The sequence below is a fragment of the Panthera pardus genome, unplaced genomic scaffold (assembly GCF_024362965.1).
Source record: "Panthera pardus isolate Hobbes unplaced genomic scaffold, ASM2436296v1 HiC_scaffold_13, whole genome shotgun sequence".
NCBI lineage: Eukaryota > Metazoa > Chordata > Mammalia > Carnivora > Felidae > Panthera > Panthera pardus.
The window spans coordinates 49,954,985-49,967,868 of NW_026526688.1; the positions used below are offsets into that span (position 1 = coordinate 49,954,985).

A 12,884-nucleotide genomic window follows, 5' to 3' on the forward strand; every position below is an offset into this window, starting at 1 on the left:
CCTGGGTGTGTTTTCCTTCTTCTCTGCCTCAAAGTCCTGTATTAGTGTCACCTTGGGTGGTGCAAATTAATCAAATGTAAGCTGGTCATGTTTTGTCCTACACCAATCATTTGGGCATCCAAACCACTGTATCCTGGGCCATGCTTCCAGACCACGGAATTTGAATATTTTAAACATTCAAATATGTGTATATTAGTACATGTTATGGTATGCAATATAATAACATAACATGTTCAGCATTGCACGATTGACAAACATTTATTTTTCTATCATTCTGCTTTACTTAGGTAAATTAGTATCTTAGAATGGTAACTTCTGGGACCTTGAAATGGTACATGAGTAGGTGGTTTAGTTTAGAATGTATGACTAATACTTTTGCAGCTAAGTAACATTTTCTATTTTCCAAATTACTCTTTCGAGCCCACTTACGTTGCTTGACTATCAGTTATAATTCCTTCTTGGGAAATGTAATTCCTTCTTGGGAAACACCCCTCCGACCCACTCCTGGCCACATTTCTCCCCAGGCTTCTTTGTTCTCTGACTTCCAGATAGGTTTGACCAAAGCCAAGCACTGTCAGTGTCAAGGGCCAGGGAGTGAGAGGGGTTGGGTCTTCTCCCTCTTCCTTCCCCACTAGGCCTTGGTTTCTGAAGTGGCTGTGTTCCTGCACCACACAGAATACATCCTGTTGGATGGCCCCTCTCCTGTGGCTACAGCTCTTCCTGGGTTCTAGAACAACAACAGGCCCTTTCCCTTTTGCCTCCTCAAAAGCAGGCCATCCCTGCTAACCTGTGTCCCTTTATCAACCACATGGTATCTATCATCACATTTGTATCTAAGTGTGTAAATATGTCAGCACTTATGCCATGAATACCTTTCACTGAAATACTGTAGAATTCGCTATCCCAAGAAGGTACCTAAGCAGAAAGTTTCTAATAGATGAGCCAAGTACTATCCAACTCTCCAATGTGTAGAGCACCTTGTCATTTCTATCGAAATCCTTTCACAGGTTTAAACTGACTCCGGATCTGGAGCCTGGATGGGTATTGCCTGAAGCCCAGAGTGCCTCTGGAGATGCTGTGTGAGGATTTTCGTTGCTGCTTCGGTGGCTGGGAGCCCTGCCCACCCATGAGGAGACCAGGCGAGATGAGCAGGAACTTGTAGAGCAGGGCTGGGTTCTGCACTCAGGGATATCTAGGGAGGAAAAACACATCGTTCAAGTGACAGCCACCAAAACATCACAGAGGAAGCCATATAATTAAACTTATTTTAATGACACAAAACAGCTTTATCAAATTGTAGGGCTGGATGGGATTTAATGAGACTTCTCAATATGACCACCCTTAACCCCCATGCAATCTTCACCTTGAGCTAATAATAAGTTTGTCAGTCTCCAAAGTGCTTTCACAACGATAATTTCATTTGAACCTCAAGAAAATTCTGCAAGGTAGGTAGGGAGGCATTAGCATCTCCGTTTTACAAATAAATGGAACCGAAGAACAGGCAGTTTACGTGCCAGCCCAAGTTCACAGACCAGAAAGGTATTAGGGCCTGGTTTCGAGACTTGGGACTCTCAGGTCAGGTGAGCATAGGTAGAGTTCCCATATTTTCACTCACTACTAATCTGTGCATGCACACATTCATTCTAAAAAGGCAAAGGCAACATATTTGGTTGACATTCCAACCAAAACTCACAGTGAGAAAGGATATCTCCTGGACATCTGGCCGTGAGCAAGAAAGGGAAGAGGGGAAGATGGGGAGAACAAGAGAAAAAAAGATACGAGCTGAGCTTGCAGGAGCAGGAGCAATGGAGTCTTGTAAGTTCCCTCTTGCGTTGGCCCCTACTCGGCAGAGAGACACAAGGAGATGGGGCAGGTATGCAGATACTGTAGCCTTCCCTGAATAAAATCCTGATCCCACAAGATTCCATATTCAGCTGGCATGGCCCAGCCGTCAGATGGTTTGTTATATCCCTCTCATGCTCTGCTGGGTATGTTTGCAGCAGAGTTTCTGTTAATCTGGAAGTAATCCTACTTTAGGCTTTGACAAATCAAAAATTGCTTCAGCCTAGGCGCCTGGGTGGCTCAGTTGGTTGAGCGTCTGACTTTGGCTCAGGTCATGATCTCACGGTTTGTGGGCTCGAACCCCCAGTCGGGTTCTGTGCTGACAGCTGGGAGCCTGGAGCCTGCTCTTGATTCTGTGTCTCGCTGTCTCTCTGCCCTTCCCCCACTCATGCTCTGTCTCTGTCTCTCTCAAAAATAAATAAACAAAAAAAGAAATTGATTTAGCCAATGACTGCTGTCTCCTTTTCTCTTCTCCAGGGAACCAGGTCCCTCATTATTCCACAAAGATGCCCCACACTGTCTGGTCTTGCCTCACACCCTACACTAGCCTCATGCACTCTATTTCTTCTCTACATCTAGCCTATCCTTCAAGGTCTACCTTCTCCAAGAAGCTTGAGTGTCTTAACCCTCAGGGATTTCTGCCTTAGCTGGATTCCTGAAGCCATTATTATTGAGACCTCAGATTTTGCATTAAACATATGTTCTTGGACATTTGTATTCATTCCTGGATGTAATTATTTGTGCCCTGACAGGACTGCAAACTTCCTGAGAGCAAAGCTGGAATCTTACACTTCAGTGAATCTATGGGTTCCTGCCTATAGGAGATCCATACATTTTTGTTGATAATTTTTCTGGAAAAAAGTAGGTAAAACTGGAATTAAATGTAGTAAGTTGTTAGACTTGGAGAGGAAAAAGGGGAAGAAAAGGGAGTAGGTAATCTTCCCTCTTTTGCAGCTTTCAGTGTTGTTTTAAGAGCAATGGAGAATAAGCATTTTCAGTGTTCTAAGATCAACATAAAGTAAGAGAACAGAGGTGTTCCTTTCTGCTATTTTAGTGACAATGAAGGTAAAAATAATACTTGTTGAATGAAAAAAAAGGACTAGTTCTCTGGGATACAAGAATGGGCTAGTCACACCTCACCTGTAACAGTTTCAAATTTAATCCTATTACTCTGCAAAGCTTATTTATCACTGCATTTGAGGATCTTCTTTCTCCTAAGTCCCCAGGGGAAAGTTCACATGCTGAGGCAGGCTCCTCTCAAACTCTCCTTTTTAGCCAAGCAGGTCCCAGGGATTCACTTCCCCATACCCACCATCCCCCCCACCCTTGGTAATTGCCATTGCCTATCCAGACTGTTGGGTTCCTCTTTCCTCTAAGATTGGCTCTAGAAAGATGGTCTCCATACATTCACCCTTTCTTTCTGTCCCTGAAAACAAGTTCGTAGACCCTCTTCATTTTAAGGCTTTAATTTCCATCATTGCAAGAGAAAAGATAAGATTTAAGGGAAAAACATGAGGAAGTTACATAAAGGGTATAAATCTGACAGTCTTGTACCTTGATCCACAGCATCTGATGATCTGGTTAAAATAACTGGCAATGTGTTTTATACCAACATTGGTTATAAGATAATAGAAAAATACACATTGGTCTCTGCTCCATGTTCCTGACACAGGGCTCCTCAAACCCTTATAATTTCCTGAGTGATAAGAGCACTGGAAGCATCTTTTGTTTTATTGAGGGGACTCTGGATGGGCTCCTGGATGGGGACTGGTCACCAGAAAGGCCAAGCCATGATTAGAAGCTTAGAATTTTCAGCCCCACTGACCATCCTCCAGAGAGGGGAGAGGAGCTAGAAATGGAGTTAATAATTGATTGTGCCTTGGTGCCGAAGCCTCCATGAGAATCCCAAATGGATGAAGTTGCTCTTACAAACAATGTTGTTATAAATTATCTTTACTTACGTGCAGGTCCATCTGCTGTAGCCTTTCCTCAGTCTATTCCCATGAAGAGGGAGGGAATCAGCTACCGATCTTTCTCAACTCACAATGGGGTTATGTCCCGATAAACACACCATGAATTGAAAATATTGTAAGTCAAAAATGCATTTAATACACCTAACTTACCGACCATGATAGATAGCTCAACCTAGCCTACCTTACACATGCTCAGAACTCTTACATTAGCCTACGGTTGGGCAAAATCATCAAACACACAGCCTATTTTATAATAAAGTGTGGAATAGCTTATATAATGTATTGAATTTTTTAAAAAAGTGAGAAACAGAATGGTTGTGTGGATACAGAATGGTTGTAACTATCAGCTGTTTACCCTCGTGATTGTGTGGCCGACTGGGAGCTGTGACTCCCCGGCCTGCATCACAAGAGAGTGTTGTACTACATATTGCCAGCCTGGGAAAAGATCAAAATCCCAAACTCAAAGTATGGTTTCTACTGAATATGAATCACCTTTCACCATTGTAAAGTTGATGGTTAATCCTAAATCAAACCATTCAAAGCCAGGGACCATCTATCATTTAAATACATTTTTCTTGCTGGTTGAACTTACTGTTCTCTTTTCTTTTCTCTACACCCTACATGCGATGCTGCTGGAACCTATGACTCCGAGGTCAAGAGCATGTGCTCTACCAACTAAGCCAGCTGGGAGCCCCTTACTGTTCTTTTTCTAGAGATATTTACTCAACAATATTTCTTTAAAAAAATTTTTTTTTAATTTTCTTTTTATGTTTATTCATTTTTGAAAGAGAGAGACGGAGCACAAGCAGGGGTGGGGCGGAGAGAGAGGGACACACAGAATCTGAAGCAGGCTCCAGGCTCTGAGCTGTCAGCACAGAGTCCGACACAGGGCTCAAACTCACAAACTGTGAGACCATGACCTGAGCTGAAGCTGGACGCTCAACCAACTGAGCCACCCAGGTGCCCCTACCCAATAATATTTCTATGTCTTGTCAGCATGTCTTTAAAAGGGAAGACATTTATATGTAAAGGCCATGCTTTACATAACAGAAGTCTCCAGGGTTCTGTTCTTGTCCCACTTCCTAGGCAATCAGTACCTACATCTTCAATTGCTGGTTTTATATCTCTTGCCCCGCTGTCCCTCCTGAGCTCTTGGCTCATAAATTCAGCTCTCTTCTGAATATGTACACTGGTACTCCTACAGGTCTCTCGCACCTAGCATGTCCTGCTGCGTTTCCAGTCTCAGTGATGGGTGGTATGAGCATTAACACAACTGTCCAATCCAGATACCTAGGAGTTACCCCTTCCTTGATTGGAAGCTTTCCCCCTCCAGCCTGTAAGCCCCTGGAGGGCAGGGACTGTATCTTATTATGGTTGTATCCCTAATGCCCACCCTTGTACCTGTAAATATTTGTTGGATAAATGAATAAATATATGAATGATTTTTCCTCTTTCATTTCAGGGCAATGGCTAAAAGCACCTTGCAGGTGGACTTTGAAGTAGAGATAGAAAATTCTTATCTTCAAACTGGATGGTCATTTTATTGGGCACAGAAGAGTGAGAATGGGGAGAGGCTATGGAGGCTGAGTGACCCAAGAAAGGGTAGGACCTTATAGGAGGCTATGACCCAAGAAGGGCTATCAACCCAGGAACAAGCAGCTTGAATTGTGTATAGCAGCTTGAATATACTTCTGGGTATCACTCCCCACTTCAATTTTGTTTTCTGGTTCTCCATTCACATTATTTGCAGAAACTTGCAAATGATCATTGATACAAACAACACCACTGGATAAAACCAGGGATCATTTAAGAGAATAGACTAGGTAAGGAGTGTCTAGATATGGAAAACAGATAGATATAGTAACCATAATGACAGCCCCTGCTGTGTGTCAATCATCCTTCTAGAAATACCAGTAAAAACAATTGCACATATCTGACTGCCTTGTGCTGTGTCATACCTTTATTATTTCATTTAATCTTCCCAAGCCTGTGATATGGTAAAGAAAGGTAAGGAAGAAAGGTAAACAATCTTCACTCCGTAGGAGACCCTATCCACCTTCCCCTTTTACAAAAATCTACACTCAACACTTTCTTATGACACCCAGTTCAAGAGTAATGTGGTAATACTATGTATAAACATGGAATATTGTATTTGAAAATAATAAAGTCAGAAGTATTTTGTTTTAGTCATATAAACACAGCTTCAACTCACTCTTAGAAATTGTCTCAGCATAGGATATGGGTTGAGCAATAAGTAAGGGTCACTGGTGGGGACAAAGGTTCAGAGGACAGAGAAGGTGGCTGAGGAGTGCTCGCCTGAGAGGGGTTTCCTTCTGGGAAGAAAGTCTTAGAGTCCTGGATGCTTAATCTCCAGAATGGAGCTGCTTCCTGGATTTTTCAATCTGAGAATTCTGTGAGAAGGCTCCCTGCTGTCCTCCTGCCTACTTAGGATCCCAGATTGCTGCTCAGAGCCGTGTGGTCACCCTTCCAGGGGGCCCCTGCTTTGGTCAACACTATGGAGAGGGTGTTCCCTTTTTGTCCTTGCTCACTCTGCTTCCCTGAGAAACGGAGGGTGTTAGGGAAAAATCATCAACAGAGTTTTAAAGAAGTCACAGGCTTGTCTTTGCTCTTGGTTTATCTTTTAAGGAACCTTGGGGTAGAGCTGTGAGCTGTGGAGGAAGACTAAGCAACCCCTAGGCAGGGTTTTGAAATTTAAATCCAAGACTATGTGATGGCACCATTCAGTCTCCCAAGTGAAGTAAGGTAGGGGTGTGTTGCAAAATGTGCATAGGCCATAAAGTTCCAATGGTTGTTTGTTAGTAATGATTGTGAACTCGGATTTCAAAACAGCCATGTCTTAGAAAATTGGCTTCTAATGTAGTTTGTGGTGAAATGCTATATTACTAAATGTTATACAACACACAAATATATATACTACATACATATATGTGTGTATGTGTTCATTCACATATAAATGTGTGTATGTATGAATGTGTGTGTGTGTGTGTATATATATATATGTATATATATATATATATACACACATACTTTTTTTTAATTTTTATTTATTTCTGAGGCAGAGAGACAGAGCATGAGCGGGGGAGGGGCAGAGAGAGACACACACAGAATCAGAAGCAGGCTCCAGGCTCTGTGCTGCGCTGGCAGCACAGAGCCCGACGCGGGGCTCGAACTCACAAACTGTGAGATCATGACCTGAGCCGAAGTTGGTCGCTCAACCGACTGAGCCACCCAGGCGCCCCTATACTTTTTTTTTTTAAGTAAGATCTAGGCCCAAAGTGGGGCTTGAACTCACAATCCTGAGATCAAGAACCACATGCTCTACTGAGCGAGCCAGCCAGGCAGCCCACATACATATATATTTTAAACCCAGCAGTAACAGTGATTAAATACCCGTCATAACTAATATGTATATAACTAATAATATTACATAATTCACAAACATGGTTCTTCTCTTCTGATAGATCCCAAAGAGAAGCCAATTTGTGTCAAATATTTTATGTGTAACTCTTAAAAACAAGTAGCCATTATGCTACAGTCTAAATATTTAGTGAGGGGCGCCTAGGTGGCTCAATCAGTTAAGTGTCTGACTTCGGCTCAGGTCATGATCTCGCAGTCCATGGGTTGGAGCCCCGCATGGGGCTCTGTGCTGACAGCTTAGAGCCTGGAGCCTATTTCAGATTCTGTGTCTCCCTCTCTGCCTCTCTCTGGCGCTCTGTCTCTGTCTCTCAAAAATAAATAAACATTAAAAAAATTTTTTTAAATAAAAAATAAATATTCAGTAAAAGAGAAGCAGGTAGAGTCACTCTTGTTGGAAATGCCAGGGTAATTTATTATGCAAAGCATCACAAAGAAGATAACAAGACAGAACAAGAAAACTATGGTCTTTTAGAGGCAAAGGATAAATGCAAAGACTCTAAGTAGTGGTCCTTCCTAAGAGTTAATTTTGCCCCCGGGATTCTTAGCAATTAGGCCCTTTCTTCTCATAGGCATCAAAAATTAACAACAACCAATATTGTAATTAGTAAGCAGAGGAGCACAGGTAGCACAGAATTCACAGTATTGAGTTCAACACACATGCACAGTTCAGTCTGAGTGTGGAATAAAAGACCCAATGTCGCTGAGGAGGGAATACATGTATGTATGTGCAGGGGCAGACTGTACAGAGACCATGCAGGAAAAAAAATAGGTAGCTCACATTTCAGCCACTATGGATGCAATCACTTTTCACATAGTGGAAACCATGGGGGAAAGAAAAGACAAAGGGAGCTAAAACTGAGGGCAAGTAAAAGTACAAGCGAGAAAGAGAAGCTTATTCCATAGGGGGGGAGCCTGCTGCCAATGTCCCTTGGCTGCTGCCTGACCTCTCTGCAGCTTTCACCATCAGTTCTCTCTCTCTCTCTCTCTCTCTCTCTCTCTCTCTCTCTCTCTCCTGCAGCCTCAGGCAGTGACCTGGTGGGATTTTGATACTGGTAATTGCTATTACCCACACCAGCTGCTACTTACTGAATACTTATTTGAGCTAGGCACTACTAAATGCCTTATACCCCCTCTGCTAACTCTGTGAGGTTAGTGTCATTACTAACTCCATTTTACAGATGAGGAAACAGAACCTCCCAGAGGTTGATAACTGACCCAAATCACTGAGCTAATAAAACTGGTGCCATGGGCCACCTGGCTGGCTCAGTTGGCAGAGCATGAGACTCTTGATCTCTCGGGGTCATGAGTTCAAGCCTATGTTGGGTCTGGAGCTTTTAAAAAATAAATAAATAAAATAGGGGCACCTGGGTGGCTCAGTCAGTTGAGTGGTTGAGCATCTGACTCCGGATTTCTGCTCCAGTAGGATCATGATCTCACAGTTCAAGGGTTTGGGCCTGCTTAGGATTCTCTGTCTCCCTCTCTGCCCCTCCCCCCACCAAAATAAATAAACATTTAAAAAACAAATAAAATTGTGGTATCAGGCATTGAACCTAAGCTGTTTGAGTCCCAAACCTATACTCTTGGTCAGCAAAGTGAAAGATAATATGGTATTTCTTTTTAAGTTTATTTAAGTAATACTCTACACCCAACATGGGGCTTGAACTCATGATCTGGATATCAAGAGTCTCATGTTCTTCCAACTGAGCCAGCCAGGTGCCCTGCAAGATAAGATGGTATTTAAGGAGAGAGAATACAAACAAGTGTTGAATACCTAAGATACACCTGGCATTTAGTCCGGACAACAATCCTGCAAGGGAGGAATCATTATTCCCATTTTACAGATGAAGAAATAGAGGCTCAGAAAGGTTTGGTCACTCACTTATCCAAAATTGTGCCATTTGGTAAAAGAACTCTGGTCTCTCTGACCACAAAGCCCATATTCTTTCTTACTCTGTATTCCAAATGGAACTCTCATGAGTTTCACTGATTGAGCTGAATAATTAAAGATCTCTCCTGTTGAGATTTCTAATTCTGCCCATCCAAACCAAATAAACAAACACCTGGGGAAGTCATCAGACTTTGAAAGAAGTCTATTAAAGACTGCCTGTAAGGAAACCACTGCATAGGTTTGTTTCGTAAATACTTCTGTTACAGTTAATTGTATTTTCTAAAGTTCAAAGAAAAGGATAGGAGACAGAAACCAGTTTCCATTGGTTTATAATCAGAACTCACCAGTGTAATTGATTCTTTCTGGTATTCTATGCAAAGTCACTTTAGTCACAGCTGTGTCCCTCTGGCATCAGAAGAAACCAGGGAATAAATGTGCAGGGGACTGTGGGGTTCTGCAGCTCCAGGCTTTAGTTAGACAGGAATGGACTTTAAAGATGGTGGGATCCAAACTCTCATTTTATAAATGGGAAAATGAAAACTCAAAGTTTGAGTGACTGCTAGTTAATTGTAGAGCAGAGGCCAGAAAACTGGCTTTCCTGATTCTTAAGCCATTGTTCTTTCACGACAAGAATCAGCTATCACTTTGGAGTATATTCTTTTTTCCTCCTCTTCTGATTCAGAGAGGGGATGAAAAAAAGGTGACAAAGCTTACAGAAGCATTTAAAAGATCAGGACTCTAAAAACCAAGTTAGCTTGGAAAGCGTTGGAAGGTAACTGCAGAAGCTTGAATTAGCAGAGTACAGAAAAAGATAAGGTCTTATCTAGAGCAATTAGAGTAAGCAGGCAATTAAAGGCTTTTGTTACTTGCATTTAGGTGAATGGTCTGAAACAGCAAGCTTTTTGAAATCCGTGGCCAGATCAGAACCTAGAAAGTGAGGACTCCTCTGATCGCCAAGAAAAAGCAGTGTGAGCTAAAAGGTACTTAATGTTTTTACACTTAACTTGGTAGGAAAAAGAAAAAGAAAAATGACATGAAACAAGATGTCAGCTGGGGTCCTCTGAGTCTACCTCCAGGTCCCAGGACGTCCAAAGCCCACCCTTCAGTTTTTGTGAATTGTCCCAGGAGGTTTTGTTTTTCCTGTCTTCTAGACTTCCGAGATCTTGCTTCCATGTGTAAATTGAGAATTTACTGTAGAGATGGAAGGCGGGGTTTACATCTCAGTAACAGCAAATAAATTCGGATCTGAATGGGTCCTGGCCTCACTTCCCGACCTGTCTCAGCACCTGGCTGGCTCTTTCTCCACCACTTCTCTCCCTCCTCCCAAGCTGGAAGAGAAACAACAAACTTCCTCTAATCTCCGGCAGAGCAGGTTTCCCTTCCTCTGGAGACCAGGTGCCTGTAACATCCAAGCCCTCAAGGTGGCATCCCTCCCCACAAGCTCATCAAAGCTTTCCCCCAAGGAGACAGCTCCCTCTTTCCCCTTCCTGAACAGGCATTGTAGGTCTGGCTGTTAAGATTTGGAGAAAAAAAAAAAAAAAAAGAAATTCCCATGTCTTTATACAAGATGGAAAATTTTCTTAAGATAGTACTTGCTGGGGTCCCTGGGTGGCTCAGGCAGTTGGGTGACTCTTGACTTGGGCTCAGGTCATGATCTCATAGTTCTTGGGTTTGAGCCCCGTGTTAAGCCCCATGTCTGGCTCTGTGCTGAAGGCTCTAAACCCATTTGGGATTCCCTCTCTCTGCCCTTCCCCTGCTTGCTCCCACGCACACGCGCACGCTCGCGCTCTCTCTCACTCTCAAAATAAATAAATAAACTTAAAAAAAAATTTTTTTTAAAAGATAGTACTTGCTGTACTGTGGCGTTTATATATTTAAATTGCTTTGTTCTTTATGAAATTTTAATAACTAAGAGCAACGGACATTTCTTTATATAATTTTAATAAACAATCTTCAAAATTATAAAGCATTAGTGATCAGACCTAGGCTTTATTCCCATCTTCTATCAATGATTCACACCAGAAGGGGTTAAATGAAACAGCTGTAAAGAGGCAGCTTTAGAATTGAAAGCCATACATGGAAATCAGGTACCCTTTAAATGGGCAGGTTTTGAAAACTCAAGTCTAGTAAATAATACAAAACATCACAAGTTCACCGTAATACATGTGAATTTGAAACTGTTTCCCTAAGCAGATTTCTCTTTTTGGAGACATTTCTCATATTTGAAAACTATAAATCATGACAGACAAAAAGTGAAGAAGACGGGTCTCAGTAGCCTCATGGCCACGGTCCTGGAGAGATGACTTAAGGAATATTCTCTGTATTCTCTTATACTCCCGAGCTTTGTTCTGTTTCAACCCTTCCATTCCACAAAGCTCTACCTTTTCCAAGTATCCAAGTATTTTCTGCTTACAGGGGCAAGAAAGACTCAGTGTTCAGGTGTCAGGCACCTGCTGGGCAGAGCTTTGTGGGTCTGTCCTTCTCATCCTCACCTTAATAATATGTTCCCGAGTTCTGCCTGCTCCCGTTTCTCTAGTTCCTCCTGAAATCTTCCTACATACACCTATCTTAATGACGTGAGACCTTTCTATCAAATGAACACAGGGTTCCCTCTGCTGCAATTGCATGGGGCTTTGTCCACCACCCTCTCCATAGTGGCAATTCTCAGAGTTTTCCTTGCTTCTCTCCTTCTGTCCCCTAATTCAATTTCTTCAAAACCCATTTCCTCTTCTCTGTGGTCCCACATCCAGCATTTCCAAAATTTGCACAATCGCCTTGCATCACTTAGGAGGTTGCTTATTTCCTCTGAGCTACGTGGCCCACTGAGAGAGCAAACTGCCACTGCCTGGAGAGGGGGAAACCTTAGCCACATGCAGCCTCGTGGCCCAAACGGCCAGATCAGACTGAGAAAAAGATCCTAGCACACTTTTGGAGGGTTTAATTGTGCTTTCTGCTCCTTATCAAAAGTACGAAGCATAAATAGTGATTATAATTAGTACATTTACATAAACAACACAAGTAGATCACCACCATTGCACACTTCATTTTATTAATAGCTTCGTTGTTCTCCATCATTGTTTAATTTGCCCTGGTTTCCCTTCCAGCTTTAATTAGCACAACTTTTAAAGTTTATAAATACAATGAATTTTTTAACTTAAGCAAGCCCCTCTAGTGTGTGACAGATGGTTAATGTCAAAAGCCCATGGGGAAGGCTTCTGTTTAGCCTTTGATTTTGTTTTGTTTTTTAGGCCAGAGAAATGTTTGACTGTGCTGATAATTTGTAAGCATACATCAACCATCAACTTTTATGTGCTTTAAATTCCTGGCTCTCCCCTGGATTTCTCTTCTACTCCTGGCCCAGGAGGGGCCTGGAAACCAGGCAGAAGCATGCCTAAATGGCCTATGTGATAAGCCTCATAAAGTTATTTTTCTCAATTAATGGTTTTCACTGACAATTTTACTGCTCTGCTTTCAGCTTCCTCATTCCCTTGGGCATCTGTACATATGTCTGTGATAAGCCTCATCCAGTCCAACAAAATTGGCCCCTCAGAATACAGACTGCCCTATTTTTAAAAAAGCTCATTTTATAAAAGCTCTCTCTTTTTTTTGAAACATAACACTTGAAAATACATTTAAACAGAAAGTAATAGAGCTTTAAAAGAGAGCTATAAAAGTGATTTATTCACGAGTACATACTTATTCCTCTCCCAATTGACATCCACTTTACATTAATTTTCCTTGCG

At 42.1% G+C, this 12,884-nt stretch overlaps 1 protein-coding gene across 5 annotated transcripts in view; it reads right to left on the reverse strand.

Moving 5' to 3' along the window:
- Positions 1-239: 239 nt before the first annotated feature.
- The window catches only part of FBXO16 (F-box protein 16), a 55,553-nt gene continuing 42,908 nt past the window's right edge, over positions 240-12,884 (reverse strand). For 3 of the 5 annotated variants that reach the window (XM_019440882.2, XM_019440884.2, XM_019440881.2), the window contains one exon: positions 240-1,192. In XM_019440882.2, coding sequence (XP_019296427.2) covers positions 1,010-1,192 — 183 coding nt within the window. In that variant the 3' untranslated portion in view covers positions 240-1,009. Of the gene's footprint in view, positions 1,193-1,693; positions 1,720-7,641; positions 10,333-12,884 lie in introns of those variants that run through there. The other 2 variants (XM_019440883.2, XM_019440885.2) reach the window with 2 other exon arrangements.